Source organism: Colletes gigas, unplaced genomic scaffold, assembly GCF_013123115.1.
Source record: "Colletes gigas isolate AHSC1104 unplaced genomic scaffold, ASM1312311v1 Colletes_gigas_Sc00013, whole genome shotgun sequence".
NCBI lineage: Eukaryota > Metazoa > Arthropoda > Insecta > Hymenoptera > Colletidae > Colletes > Colletes gigas.
This window is the reverse complement of record NW_025106642.1, coordinates 863,839-875,122: the sequence shown is the minus strand read 5'-3', so window position 1 is coordinate 875,122 and position 11,284 is coordinate 863,839. Positions and strand designations below refer to the sequence as shown.

General features: G+C 27.7%; 2 protein-coding genes across 2 annotated transcripts; one reads left to right on the top strand and one right to left on the bottom strand.

Annotated features, from left to right (window-relative positions):
• Window positions 1–423: 423 nt before the first annotated feature.
• On the top strand, window positions 424–8,284 carry LOC122399295 (rho GTPase-activating protein 26). The gene is made up of 20 exons (XM_043399880.1): window positions 424–811; window positions 1,316–1,473; window positions 3,157–3,228; window positions 3,292–3,393; window positions 3,579–3,689; window positions 3,763–3,867; window positions 4,375–4,446; window positions 4,707–4,773; window positions 4,882–4,979; window positions 5,050–5,144; window positions 5,492–5,573; window positions 5,659–5,761; window positions 5,857–6,078; window positions 6,279–6,384; window positions 6,493–6,823; window positions 6,906–7,092; window positions 7,176–7,332; window positions 7,427–7,483; window positions 7,603–7,682; window positions 7,749–8,284. Exons 1-20 carry the CDS (start codon window positions 652–654, stop codon window positions 7,838–7,840), a joined length of 2,457 nt encoding a protein of 818 aa, XP_043255815.1. The 5' UTR covers window positions 424–651; the 3' UTR covers window positions 7,841–8,284.
• A 696-nt stretch (window positions 8,285–8,980) lies between these two features.
• LOC122399392 (putative neutral sphingomyelinase) lies at window positions 8,981–11,128 on the bottom strand. Its single transcript, XM_043400047.1, has 6 exons — window positions 10,903–11,128; window positions 10,605–10,778; window positions 10,285–10,468; window positions 9,739–10,065; window positions 9,536–9,641; window positions 8,981–9,460 (listed from the first exon to the last, which is right to left on the bottom strand). Exons 1-6 carry the CDS (start codon window positions 10,944–10,946, stop codon window positions 9,114–9,116), a joined length of 1,182 nt encoding a protein of 393 aa, XP_043255982.1. The 5' UTR covers window positions 10,947–11,128; the 3' UTR covers window positions 8,981–9,113.
• Between the last annotated feature and the right edge of the window lie 156 nt (window positions 11,129–11,284).

Below are 11,284 nucleotides of genomic sequence, written 5' to 3'. Positions count from 1 at the left end.
AATTAGTGTACTTTATATATTATGTACGTATTAGTCGTGTATATTTTCTAAAGTAGTTTATTATTTTTTTAAATTCAATGCATTTAAATATTAACGAATACATCACATTTTTATAGATGTTCTTACAATTTTTTTTATGTTGTATGCTTCATACTATCAATAGAGGTTACTAATATTTCTTCATATTTATGCGATATACTTTCTGAATAAATATTTAATAATTGTTCAGATCGTAGTTGCAATGAATTTTCTATTACGGCAAATTATTTAGTGTATTGTAAAGTAGATTGAATATCCCGCCATTTAAAATGTAGTTTGTATATTTGACTGAAGAGGGTGGATGGTCTTTAATGGACATTGTAAAATTCCTATCTATATAAACTTGCTAGTGATTTGCATCAGTTTTAACGAAGATTCAGAAAATGTATCTTTGTTCATGACTAGCGATAAACAGGAGAAATATCGCGAACCGTTCTCATTTTTCGTCAAGAACGTTTGCGTTACGAGTAGTTCGTTGCGCGTAACTGTGATAAGACATTGTGGTTTTGTTAAATGATTGTAATTTATAATACTAGTTATAAGTGTTGATTCGTTAATTCTGTTGTTTTGACTTATTAATGACTTTCGAACTTTAATATACAATCAAGAATAATGGGTGTTGGCCTCAAACCATTAGAGTTTACGGATTGCTTAACCGATAGCCCCTACTTTCGAGAAAATCTTCATTATCATGAACGTGAATTGGAAAAGAACAGCCAACAGATTAAACGGCTCGTCAAAGAGGTCAAAGATCTTTTGCTAGCTGCCACAAGTAAGTTAATTATTTTCCGTATGTGGTAAAAATATGTATTTCTATGTAACAGCTGCTGTCACATTCTATTTTTCCTTAATATTCTTTAACGACTATGTGTTTAATTTGCAACCTATCAATATTTAACAATCTATTAATTAACCGTGTATTGTTACTAACCTCATTACTCAGAACTTAGATCTCACGTGTTTATTTACACTTTTAATTGGTAATAAGTGAGTGTATCGGTTATTCGCATAATTCTACGTCACTAATGATGTACCTTAAAAATACAAAATTAATTTCTTTTTATCACATTTTTACTAATGTGGACACATTAATTTTATTCATTATTTTTATTCAAAATTATAAGGAATAAAATTTAACTTAAAAAAATGTTAACAAAATGTAATATATCGTTTGAGATCGATTTATATATTTCTTATATTTTCCATATCGTTCATTATAGAAGCTATTTATTGTCAAAATTTACTTGCGATTATAGAATAAACAAATTTTTTTTAGATTTGTCCAGAGCCCAAAGAGCATTTTCTAAAACATTGCAGAACTTTAGCTTTGAATGTATTGGGGAAACTCAAACTGAAGATGAAATTCACATATCACAGAGCCTAAAGGAATTTGGTAAACTTATTGCATCTATAGAGGATGAAAGGGATTGCATGGTATGTAATGTTTCTAGTATATACACAATAAGTTGTGTCTTCATTGAAAGAGGTTATAAAATAAATATAATTTACAATGGAATATTTGGAATATTTGTGAGTTATTGCATTCGAGTTTTATAATTATTCTATGTTAAAGTTATAATATAGTATATATCACTGTTACAGTGATAATGGAATAAAAGAGTTGTGATACAGTTATCTAATATTTATTATAACAGAAATCAAAAGAAATCATCTATAGTGTTACTTATAAAGTCAGTCTTATATATTTAAAGCATCAAAGCATATTTATATAATCAATAATACAAATATTCTTGCATTCCTATAAATCATTGTTAAATTTTATTTAATAATTATTACAACTATTTTTTATAAAGAATTGTTGATCGTTATTATGAAAACTTTGTTTTTATAGAAGGAGCTCTACCTGGTTATTTAATGGTATATTTTTTGTCATATTTTTAAACAAAATTCTTTGCACTATTTTGCATATATCGATTTAGGTTATACTGTCTCTATTTTTTATATAATGTACATATTCTCTTATGTTCTTGAATGCACACAAATATCTCTTATTCCTAAATTACATAAGAATATTCAGAATTTTCTTTATCATTCACCTTTTCAAGGACCAAACAGAAATTCAAAATACATAATTGCATGTAACCGTTACACATTGCAGCAAATTTGTATGAAATATTTAAATTAGAAAATTATTAATATTATTGATGTAAGAATAACATACTTTTAACTAAAAATTATATACTTGTTTATAGTTCCTTGGGTAAGCTACATGTTTAAATATATGTTATGCAACATAAGTCTCTTTCCAAATAGTGAAATGAAACTTGTCGTCTGCTTGTTTTATTATAGCAGTATCAGTGCATGTGTGTGTGGGCATAGGTCACATACATACATCTACATTCATTTATAAACGAGGAATGTATTTTAGTTATGTTAATAACCTTATAATTTCTTTTAACATTTAACATTTCAAATTATTTACAATATACTAATTTATTTTTGTGTGTTTACAAAAGTATATACTAAATAATTAAAACAATAGTATGTAAAGTTTGTTTAAAAAGCAAAGGCACAACATTATCTACTTTAGTTACTAGTGCTTAAGTTATGATAAGCTTATTAAGCAATGTGTGTTAATAGACCAATATATTTTTTCATATAATATACCGATGTCATTTTATACGTAAATTTTATTTCTTAAAAATATTGAATTTTCTGATAACGATATTATTTATAATCAATAGAGCATATTTTATTTTTTTACAGTGAATTCTTAGTTCAACTTTTATACGAATGAAAATGATAGAAATTAGAATTAATAGATGAAATTTCATATTATTTAAAAATACAAAATGTTGCTTTGTTTCAAAAGAATCTTAATCACCATCTCGGATTAGATGCATAGAAAATTTCTGTACATTGTACATATTTTTTTAGTTATTTAAATTAATATTTTAATTGCTTTTCATTGTGATTTTGATCAGATATTTTATATATTTGATTGTACATATGTACGCATCATTTTTATGTGTAAGTACATATTTTTTTTTTGTAGGTATTTATCTCAACGTTTGATGGCAACATCATTTATCAATTTTTATAGATTTAGATATCTTTTACAAATATTCTCCTTAATTTGGTAAATTTTGCTTCTAGCTTTCACGTGCTTGTGATCAAATTATACTCCCCCTGGAAAATTTTAGGAAAGAACGTATTGGAAACGTGAAGGTAACTAATTAATTTTTTTTATATATTTAATATATGAAAATAATGTATGTACCATACTTACAGGACGGAAAAAAGAAGTTTGAAAAACAAACTATTAAATTTTGTCAAAGCCAAGAACGCTACCTAAATCTGTCTACTAAAAAACAGGACAATGTACTTCAAGAGGTATGATAGAACAAAAGCATTTGTGTTATTTAAATTGATAGTTTTTATATTTTGAGGGAAGCTCATATCTAAAGAAGAAATGTAAAATAATTGTGTTATTTGAAATTACCAACAACTATGTTGTGTGGAATCAAGTAGGCATGTATGACCAATAACATTGATAATGTAGTATATATCATATTTAGGCCGACGCAACATTGGAAATGGCCGAAAGACATTTTTGTCAAGCTAGTTTAGAATACGTGTTCTTACTTCAAGAAGTACAAGAACGGAAAAAGTTTGAATTCGTTGAAACTGTAAGTTTCTTTCGCGTGTAATATAATTAATTAATTATTAAAGATTACAAATAACGATACAATTTTTGTTCAGCTACTGGGCTTCATGTTTGGTTGGTTGACGTTTTACCATCAAGGTCATGAGGTTGCAAAGGATTTTAAACCTTACATGACTGAGTTGCAATTAAAAATACAGAAGGTTGGTTTCTTTTATTACTACATGTACTTAATTGCTTAAAAATATATAAAAGGAGCATTAGTATTATGGAGGCACGATTCTAAAACTTATTTACTTACATTAGCACTATTCAGACGATTAAAAAAATTGCTTTATATATTGTAACATTGATTTACAAAATTATATTAAGTGTATTATGTATTGTTGTTTCACATTCTAACTTCTATGGATTGAAATTTATTGGTACATTATCCTTGTTGTCAGAAGAATGTGACGCAGCCATACTCCAAATATTTTTAAAGGATAACTTGGGTATTTTTAAAATCTTGTGTGGCACTTAAAAGTATTTTTTATCTTAGTAATTTTACATTTTTATAATCAAATTGGTCGTTAATGTTCAACTACTTGTAGAAATACTTAGATGTAACTTCTTACTAAAGTATTGTGTGGTGCAAATATTATTAGGATAACAGCATGACAAATAGCTTACTAATTTTTAATTTTATGTGTGTGTGTGTGTTTTACAAGACTAGAGAAAATTTCCTTGCTACCCGGGATAAAACAGAATCACTTATGAATAAAATGAAGGATATGAAAAAGGTATGTAATACATTTTCTTAAATATAAACATTTAATAATAAACATTTGTAATATGCTATAAGAAATATTCCATGATGATATAAAATTTAAAATTATATAAATAATCCCAGAAATTCGTAAATTTGTTGTATTTTATCGTTAGTTTTATATATGAAGATTGTATGTATTAAAGTTTCCCAAAAGTATTTCTTATTTTTAGTTCTATTATATTAATTTTAATATTACATTATGAAAGAATTAGTAATATTTTCATTTTATAGTCTGCTGTGGAAACTGGTGTCCACAAAATATGCACTCGTGAGGGATATCTATTTTTAATGGAAAAGAGTACGTGTATAGATTTTGTTATAACGAACGTTTATAATAAATTTCATCAATGATTTAATGCATTAATATATAATTGTGCTATACTATAAAAAGTATTTAATTTTACAGAAGCATTTGGCACAACATGGACGAAACAGTATTGCACATATCAAAAGGATAAAAAAGAATTTACAATGATACCTTACAATCAGCTTACAGGAAAATTTGTAAGTAAAATTTATAATTCGCGAAGTGTTTTGTATATTACATAATTTATCTATATTGTATTGTTAACAGAGTCGTAAAGAAATTTTGACATTGACATCTTGTGTACGTCGTACGTCGAACACAATTGAGAAACGGTTCTGCTTCGATATCACCACTGTTGATAAGTAAGTCCAATTTGATTACATTCTTGTATGATCATCTTGTACATTTTTAACAGTAAAATCTGGTACATGGTAGTTTAAATAATTTATCTAACCAGATACTATGTTTTATGTTTAAATGTCTATTCTTCAAAGTTTGATACGTTTTGCATTCTTGGGAGTATAAGGTAGGTGATAGATAACCTACTTTCAGCAATATTTCTACTATTTCAACTATATAATATTTCAACTACTGAAAATGTGGAAATCCATTTGAAAAAATTGTTTATTTTCCATATTAGTAATTTTGTAAAAAGTATTTCTCACGTAATCTGCCTTTATATCTTACAGTTCTTTTTTCATTTTTTCAGGCCTAATGTAATATATACATTCCAAGCACTTTCTGAAGAAGACAGGAAGTTATGGTTGGATGCCATGGATGGTAAAGAACCGGTGTGTATTTTAATGTTAATATTTCTGCTATTTCTGTTCGATTTTATAAAGAATAAATTATAAGTACAATATATTTTTATTTCAGAATTACCCTATAGTGGGTGTATCAACAAAATCCGAAGAAACTGTTTTGGATGAAACAGGATTTTTGTTTGTGTCAAAATGTATTGCAGCGCTTGAAGAAAGAGGTCAGTGCAGTCAATAGCGTATACAATATTTTTAAATATCTTTTTATAGTATTCGATTAAAAAAAAAGTTCCACCATGGTATATCTTTTTTCTAGGTCTTGAGGAACAAGGTCTATATAGAGTCGTTGGTGTTGCATCAAAAGTAAATAAACTTCTGGCAATGGGGTTAGATAGAAGGAAATTAGACAAGTTTAATATGGATGATCGTTTCGAATGGGAAAGTAAAACTATTACCAGTGCATTGAAAACTTATTTGAGGACATTATCTGAACCGTTAATGACCTTCCGATACTACAATAGTTTTATTTTAGCTGCGAGTGCGTATAGGTATTCTCTACAATATTGTTTTATTTGAAATACTCAAATTAAAACTATTACTTTTATCATATCGATTGCATTATATAGAGTAAATATTTATTATATACAAACTTCTTTCTTTTTTATTAACTTTGATGTTGCTTACATCAATTAGCTTATACTATAAGGATATTATTATTTTTCTTATTACTTCTGACAGAACAAGAAATGAAAGAAGCACGTGTAAATGATATTCACAACCTCGTTTACCGATTACCAAAAGCAAATTTCAATATGTTAATTCTTCTTATTAGACATCTATGTAGGTAAGGATACGCATTATATTATATTCATAATAAAATTAACTACGTTTAATATAATTAACAATGTAATATATATTTAACAAAACTTATTTAATTAAATTCTGTTTACAGCGTGGCAAAGAAAAGTGATAAGAATTTAATGACTATTGGTAACTTAGCTGTATGTTTCGGTCCGTCTTTACTACGGCCAGAAGAAGAAACGGTGGCTTCTATAATGGACATAAAATTTTATAATATCGTAGTTGAAATTTTAATTGAAAATTGCGAAAGAATAATTGCTGGCCCGTCGCAAGATATCATGCGGTCGACACAAATTACACAAAACACTGCTCCTTCTAAATCACAACGTGTCACTATAGAGGATGAGTCAACATCTTCTGGAAATGGAACTTCATTTGTAAGATATCCAATGCACACAAACATATCTTCGCCACATGCACATGTAAGTTATATATTTATTTATTTTGCATTTTAACCAGTGAATTTTCAGTGTTTATGCAATATATCAAAATTTATTTTTATAGCTCGTTACAAGATCATACTACGACGGTCCATTAGCAGTTGTTACTAAGTCGTCTTCTGTTGATGACCAAAAAAATGGTGATTTCGAAGAAACCGAACACACAAGCCATAGAATGCCAACATATTTAGATAGTCGAAGTGGAAGAAATGTTAAATTGACAAATCTTATGTACCATTCCGCAGATAAAGGTTGTTAAAATTATTTCTGAAAATATATTTTACTTATATGCGTGTTTTTATAGTTAATGACCGTTAATATTATATAAATTCAGTATTAACGAGTGGTAACACGAGTAGTTCAAGCGAGTCAATTGCATCTGAGCCACACTTATGTTTGTCCGACTTGCCGGTGAAACAAAAACGTGGTTCTGTGATGACTGTACATTACCCGTTAGGTTACGCTCAACGAAATAATCCATCAGTATCTGTGTAAGTTTCTATAATTGACAAATTAAACTATTAATTCTAATTTATATTTTTTTTTTTGCTTTACACGACTGAAGTATATGTATTTTCTCTATAGAATTAATACATTACCTAGTAGTGGACGTTCAAGTCCTGGGCAAGTACCTGGTATTTGGTAAATACATACTTTTTATTAATCGAATGAATGTATTTATGATGTTTATATCGTATCTTGTTTTCTATAGATTATTGCTATCGTATTCGTAATAAAAAATTTAACAATTATATTCTTAGGAGAGTCCGGACTTTGTATGCCTGTTTGGCAGAAAGCGATGGTGAATTATCATTTGAACCAAATCAAATTATTACAAATGGTATGAAAAATGTGTAACATACGCGTATCAAATACAGTTATACTAAAATTAATTTTCCAATTACAGTAAAGGCCTCTTTGGAGCCAGGATGGTTAGAAGGTACACTTAATGGCAAGACAGGACTGGTCCCAAAGAATTATGTTGAACAGTTACCTTGAATTTGGAAAAAACCAAAGAGTGCCTAAATTGTTTTTACATTCCATAATTGTAGTTTTTTTTAGTACTATTACCTACTGAAGCATATATTCATGAATGCTACGATGACGTACGCGGAACGCAATTTAAACGTTTTTCTATTTAAATTCCTTTGGGTACAATTTACATAGTCAATTATATATACATTCGTATGTACGCCTTTTATTTATTAGGAGCCTCTTTGCTCAAGAAGGTCTATATTGTATATAATCAATTGTAGAAAAATTTATATATATATATACGTATAAAAGCATATAACGTTAATATATTACACGATATTTAAATATATTTGTACTGAAAGATATTGCTCCAGTATGTAGTTTGTAGGAGATCTCATAGGCAATAATCATTTGTTTATATTGCAATAATATATACTATATAATATAAGAATGTGATACGGAATAAATAAATACCAAATATAATCGGAATTTTTAATAGAGTTTGAATATCTTCATTTTTTTTTAAATTTGGCGTAGCGATTTTAAATAAAATGATTGCGAAATCGGTTTAAAAGTGTTAATAGTGTACAATTTTTTTATAATATGAATTTATTTTAAAAATTAATTCTATTACATTCATTATTTTTCAATTTAATGAAATTCAATGCATTATTAAATATTTCATTAATATATTTTTCATAATTAAATTATTTTTAAATTTGTATAAATATAGTTAATGGAATGATATAGTATCGACATACAATTCTTTTTCAAAACGCTATCATAAATAAATCATAACACTAGTAAATTTCCGTATAATATTAATGTCATCGAGAATATTGTCAAATAATAAGTACACCATTGAAGTATTGAATTGATTAATTGGAAAAGCATTCAAAATTTGTTTGGCGCTCAACGTGCTAAATAATATTCAATAATATAATTATTGATTACAATTTTGTTGAATTGTTTATTTCTCTTAAAAATTCATAATGTTATACACTTAGATTAAAAAAGTAATTATGAATGTATTATTGCTACGATTAAATTGTACAATTTTATCATATATAAGTAGCTTACGATTCATTATTAATCGTTTAAAAAATGTAGCTTGATTATTGTCTTATAATAATATGATAGTGGAAATACTAATGTATAAAAATGCTAAAATTCATTGTATATGAAAATATATCTATTATGAATGAAAAATCGTTTGATTTTCTTGAATGAACAATTGAATAATGGAATAAAAATTTTTTAGTCAATTATGTACCCCGTTTCATATATGTATGTAATTTTATTTTTTACTTAAATTATTATTTAAATTTGTTAAATAAATATCCATTTCTAAGGACCCTGCTCTTAAAGCATTTTTTTCTACGCTATTCCATAGAGTACTCATGAACAAAGTATAACATAATATTGCAGTTAAAAATAAGCGTCCTATATTTAAGCCAATACTCGCACCCACAGTTTCAATGGAACAATCCAACCCCATAGACCAAACGAGTGGGACGCTTAATATAAAACCTGATAATAAATACCAAAATCGTTGACTGCGAATATTTTTCAACGAAGTTTCACAGATTTTTATAGCTTCTTTCAATACATCTTTAACATCTACATTCGCCTCTTGAGACTCACCTAAAAAAAACAAAGATTTCAAACGTATTTACAATTTACTCCACTTGACGCAACAAGACTACTCTTATTATTTACCAGGACTGAATTTGAAACTCGCCATAATAGCCTCATGATCAGAGTAACTAAAATCCTTGTAAGGTATACGATTTGGGAAAGGATGCTGAAAATTTGTTACTTCTATCTATAAATAATATTAGTATAAATAGTATTTAGTAGTAATTAGTGAATATTTGTTAAATAAATATAGTATTAAAATCGATATAAGTAATTTAACATACTTTATGATTTTTTGAACCCAAATACAAAATATGGTCTATGCGTTTTCCTTTGGGGAATGTTCTTGCAAGTTTTGAACTAGTATAACTATTATTGGCACACATATTGGTCCCTAAATTATTTGAACTATTTGAGCAAGCATCTGCTAAATCGGCAACACCACATATGAGCCTGTAAGCTAAATCTTGCGGCCCTGCATTAAGATCACCTCCTAATATCGCAAAATCAGTGCCACCACAAGTCATCCTAATAAACTGAGCAGTATCAAATGCTTGTAAAACTCTATGTGCTATATACTCGTCGTTGTGGCAATTATATTCTGCATGTAACTAAAATGTTGAACACATTATACACTTATTAACTCTTTAACCATTTGACTACCAAGCGACACGATCATGTATGGAGACATTTATTACATTTTGCACAAATGAAAAGATGACTGTCTTACCATGCGACACTATTCAACATGACATTTGAAACAATACCTGGCACACAAATGGTTAGAAGATATGTAAATAGAGTATGAAAGTTTCAATGAATAATCTTACATGTACAGTATAAACATTAACATTCATATCATGAATCTTAAGTCTACAAAGCCCAATGCCTTTCCCGCCAAACCAATCTCCATGATGTATCTTGTGCACATATCCATTCAAAGGCCATTTGTGAAACATTACATCCTGAATAGGATATCGTGATAACATACAAATTCCCGACCCAAGTACACCACTAAAATATATTAAAAACAATTTTTATGTAATTACGAATCCAATAGTATAATTTAATATTAGATATATAATTAATTCGGTATTGTATTATTGAAATATAACATACTTTTATGGTAATAACTATACACGAGAGTTACCTATGGAAATAGTGCGAATAAGGTAGCTGTTCTTGGATCTTAGTTTTTATCATCTTAAAATCTTCAACAGACCATACTTCTTGTAAACATATAATATCATAATTTTCAACAGTAAATTTCTCTGCGATTGCTTCTATACGGGCTTTCCTGTCTTTGGAAACATATGGTATACCCCTATAAATATATAATGTATTAAACAAACATATTGATCATATACAGAAAACATAGAAAAATATTTATGAATAATAATTAAATAGAAAATATATCAAATTAGTATATTGATAAAATAACAACTTACCAGCAATTTAGAGTTAAAACGTTTATTGACACTTCATCTGCCATCCTTTATAAGAAATTAACCAACGCGTAATGAGAAATCAATCAACGCGTATGATTTTTTGAAGAACTTGAATATGTTCAAATTATTAACAATTCAAGGGAAATTTCTTTAAAAAGTGAAACTTCTTAATGGTTTTTTTTTTTCATAAAAAGTTTGCTACGTTAGCTACCTACAAAACCATGTCAGTTATATTAGACACGGGCAGTGATACCACGTGATACCAAGTCGGAAGAACTTGAACTTTGTCCTCTTAGCGCCATCTAATATCAGCGATTCGAACTGCTAAAATCGTGCTAGGATAACAGAATGTTGGAGGAGGTATCCGGAGTACAGGTTCCCT

Coding starts and splice junctions, on each gene's coding strand:
- LOC122399295 (XM_043399880.1), top strand. CDS start 652: ATGGGTGTTGGCCTCAAACCATTAGAGTTTACGGATTGCTTAACCGAT. Junction 3,229..3,291: donor AACGTATTGGAAACGTGAAG/GTAACTAATTAA, acceptor CCATACTTACAG/GACGGAAAAAAGAAGTTTGA. Junction 3,394..3,578: donor AGGACAATGTACTTCAAGAG/GTATGATAGAAC, acceptor TATCATATTTAG/GCCGACGCAACATTGGAAAT.
- LOC122399392 (XM_043400047.1), bottom strand. CDS start 10,946: ATGGCAGATGAAGTGTCAATAAACGTTTTAACTCTAAATTGCTG. Junction 10,469..10,604: donor TATTCGCACTATTTCCATAG/GTAACTCTCGTG, acceptor AATATATTTTAG/TGGTGTACTTGGGTCGGGAA. Junction 9,461..9,535: donor GAGTTTCAAATTCAGTCCTG/GTAAATAATAAG, acceptor TGTTTTTTTTAG/GTGAGTCTCAAGAGGCGAAT.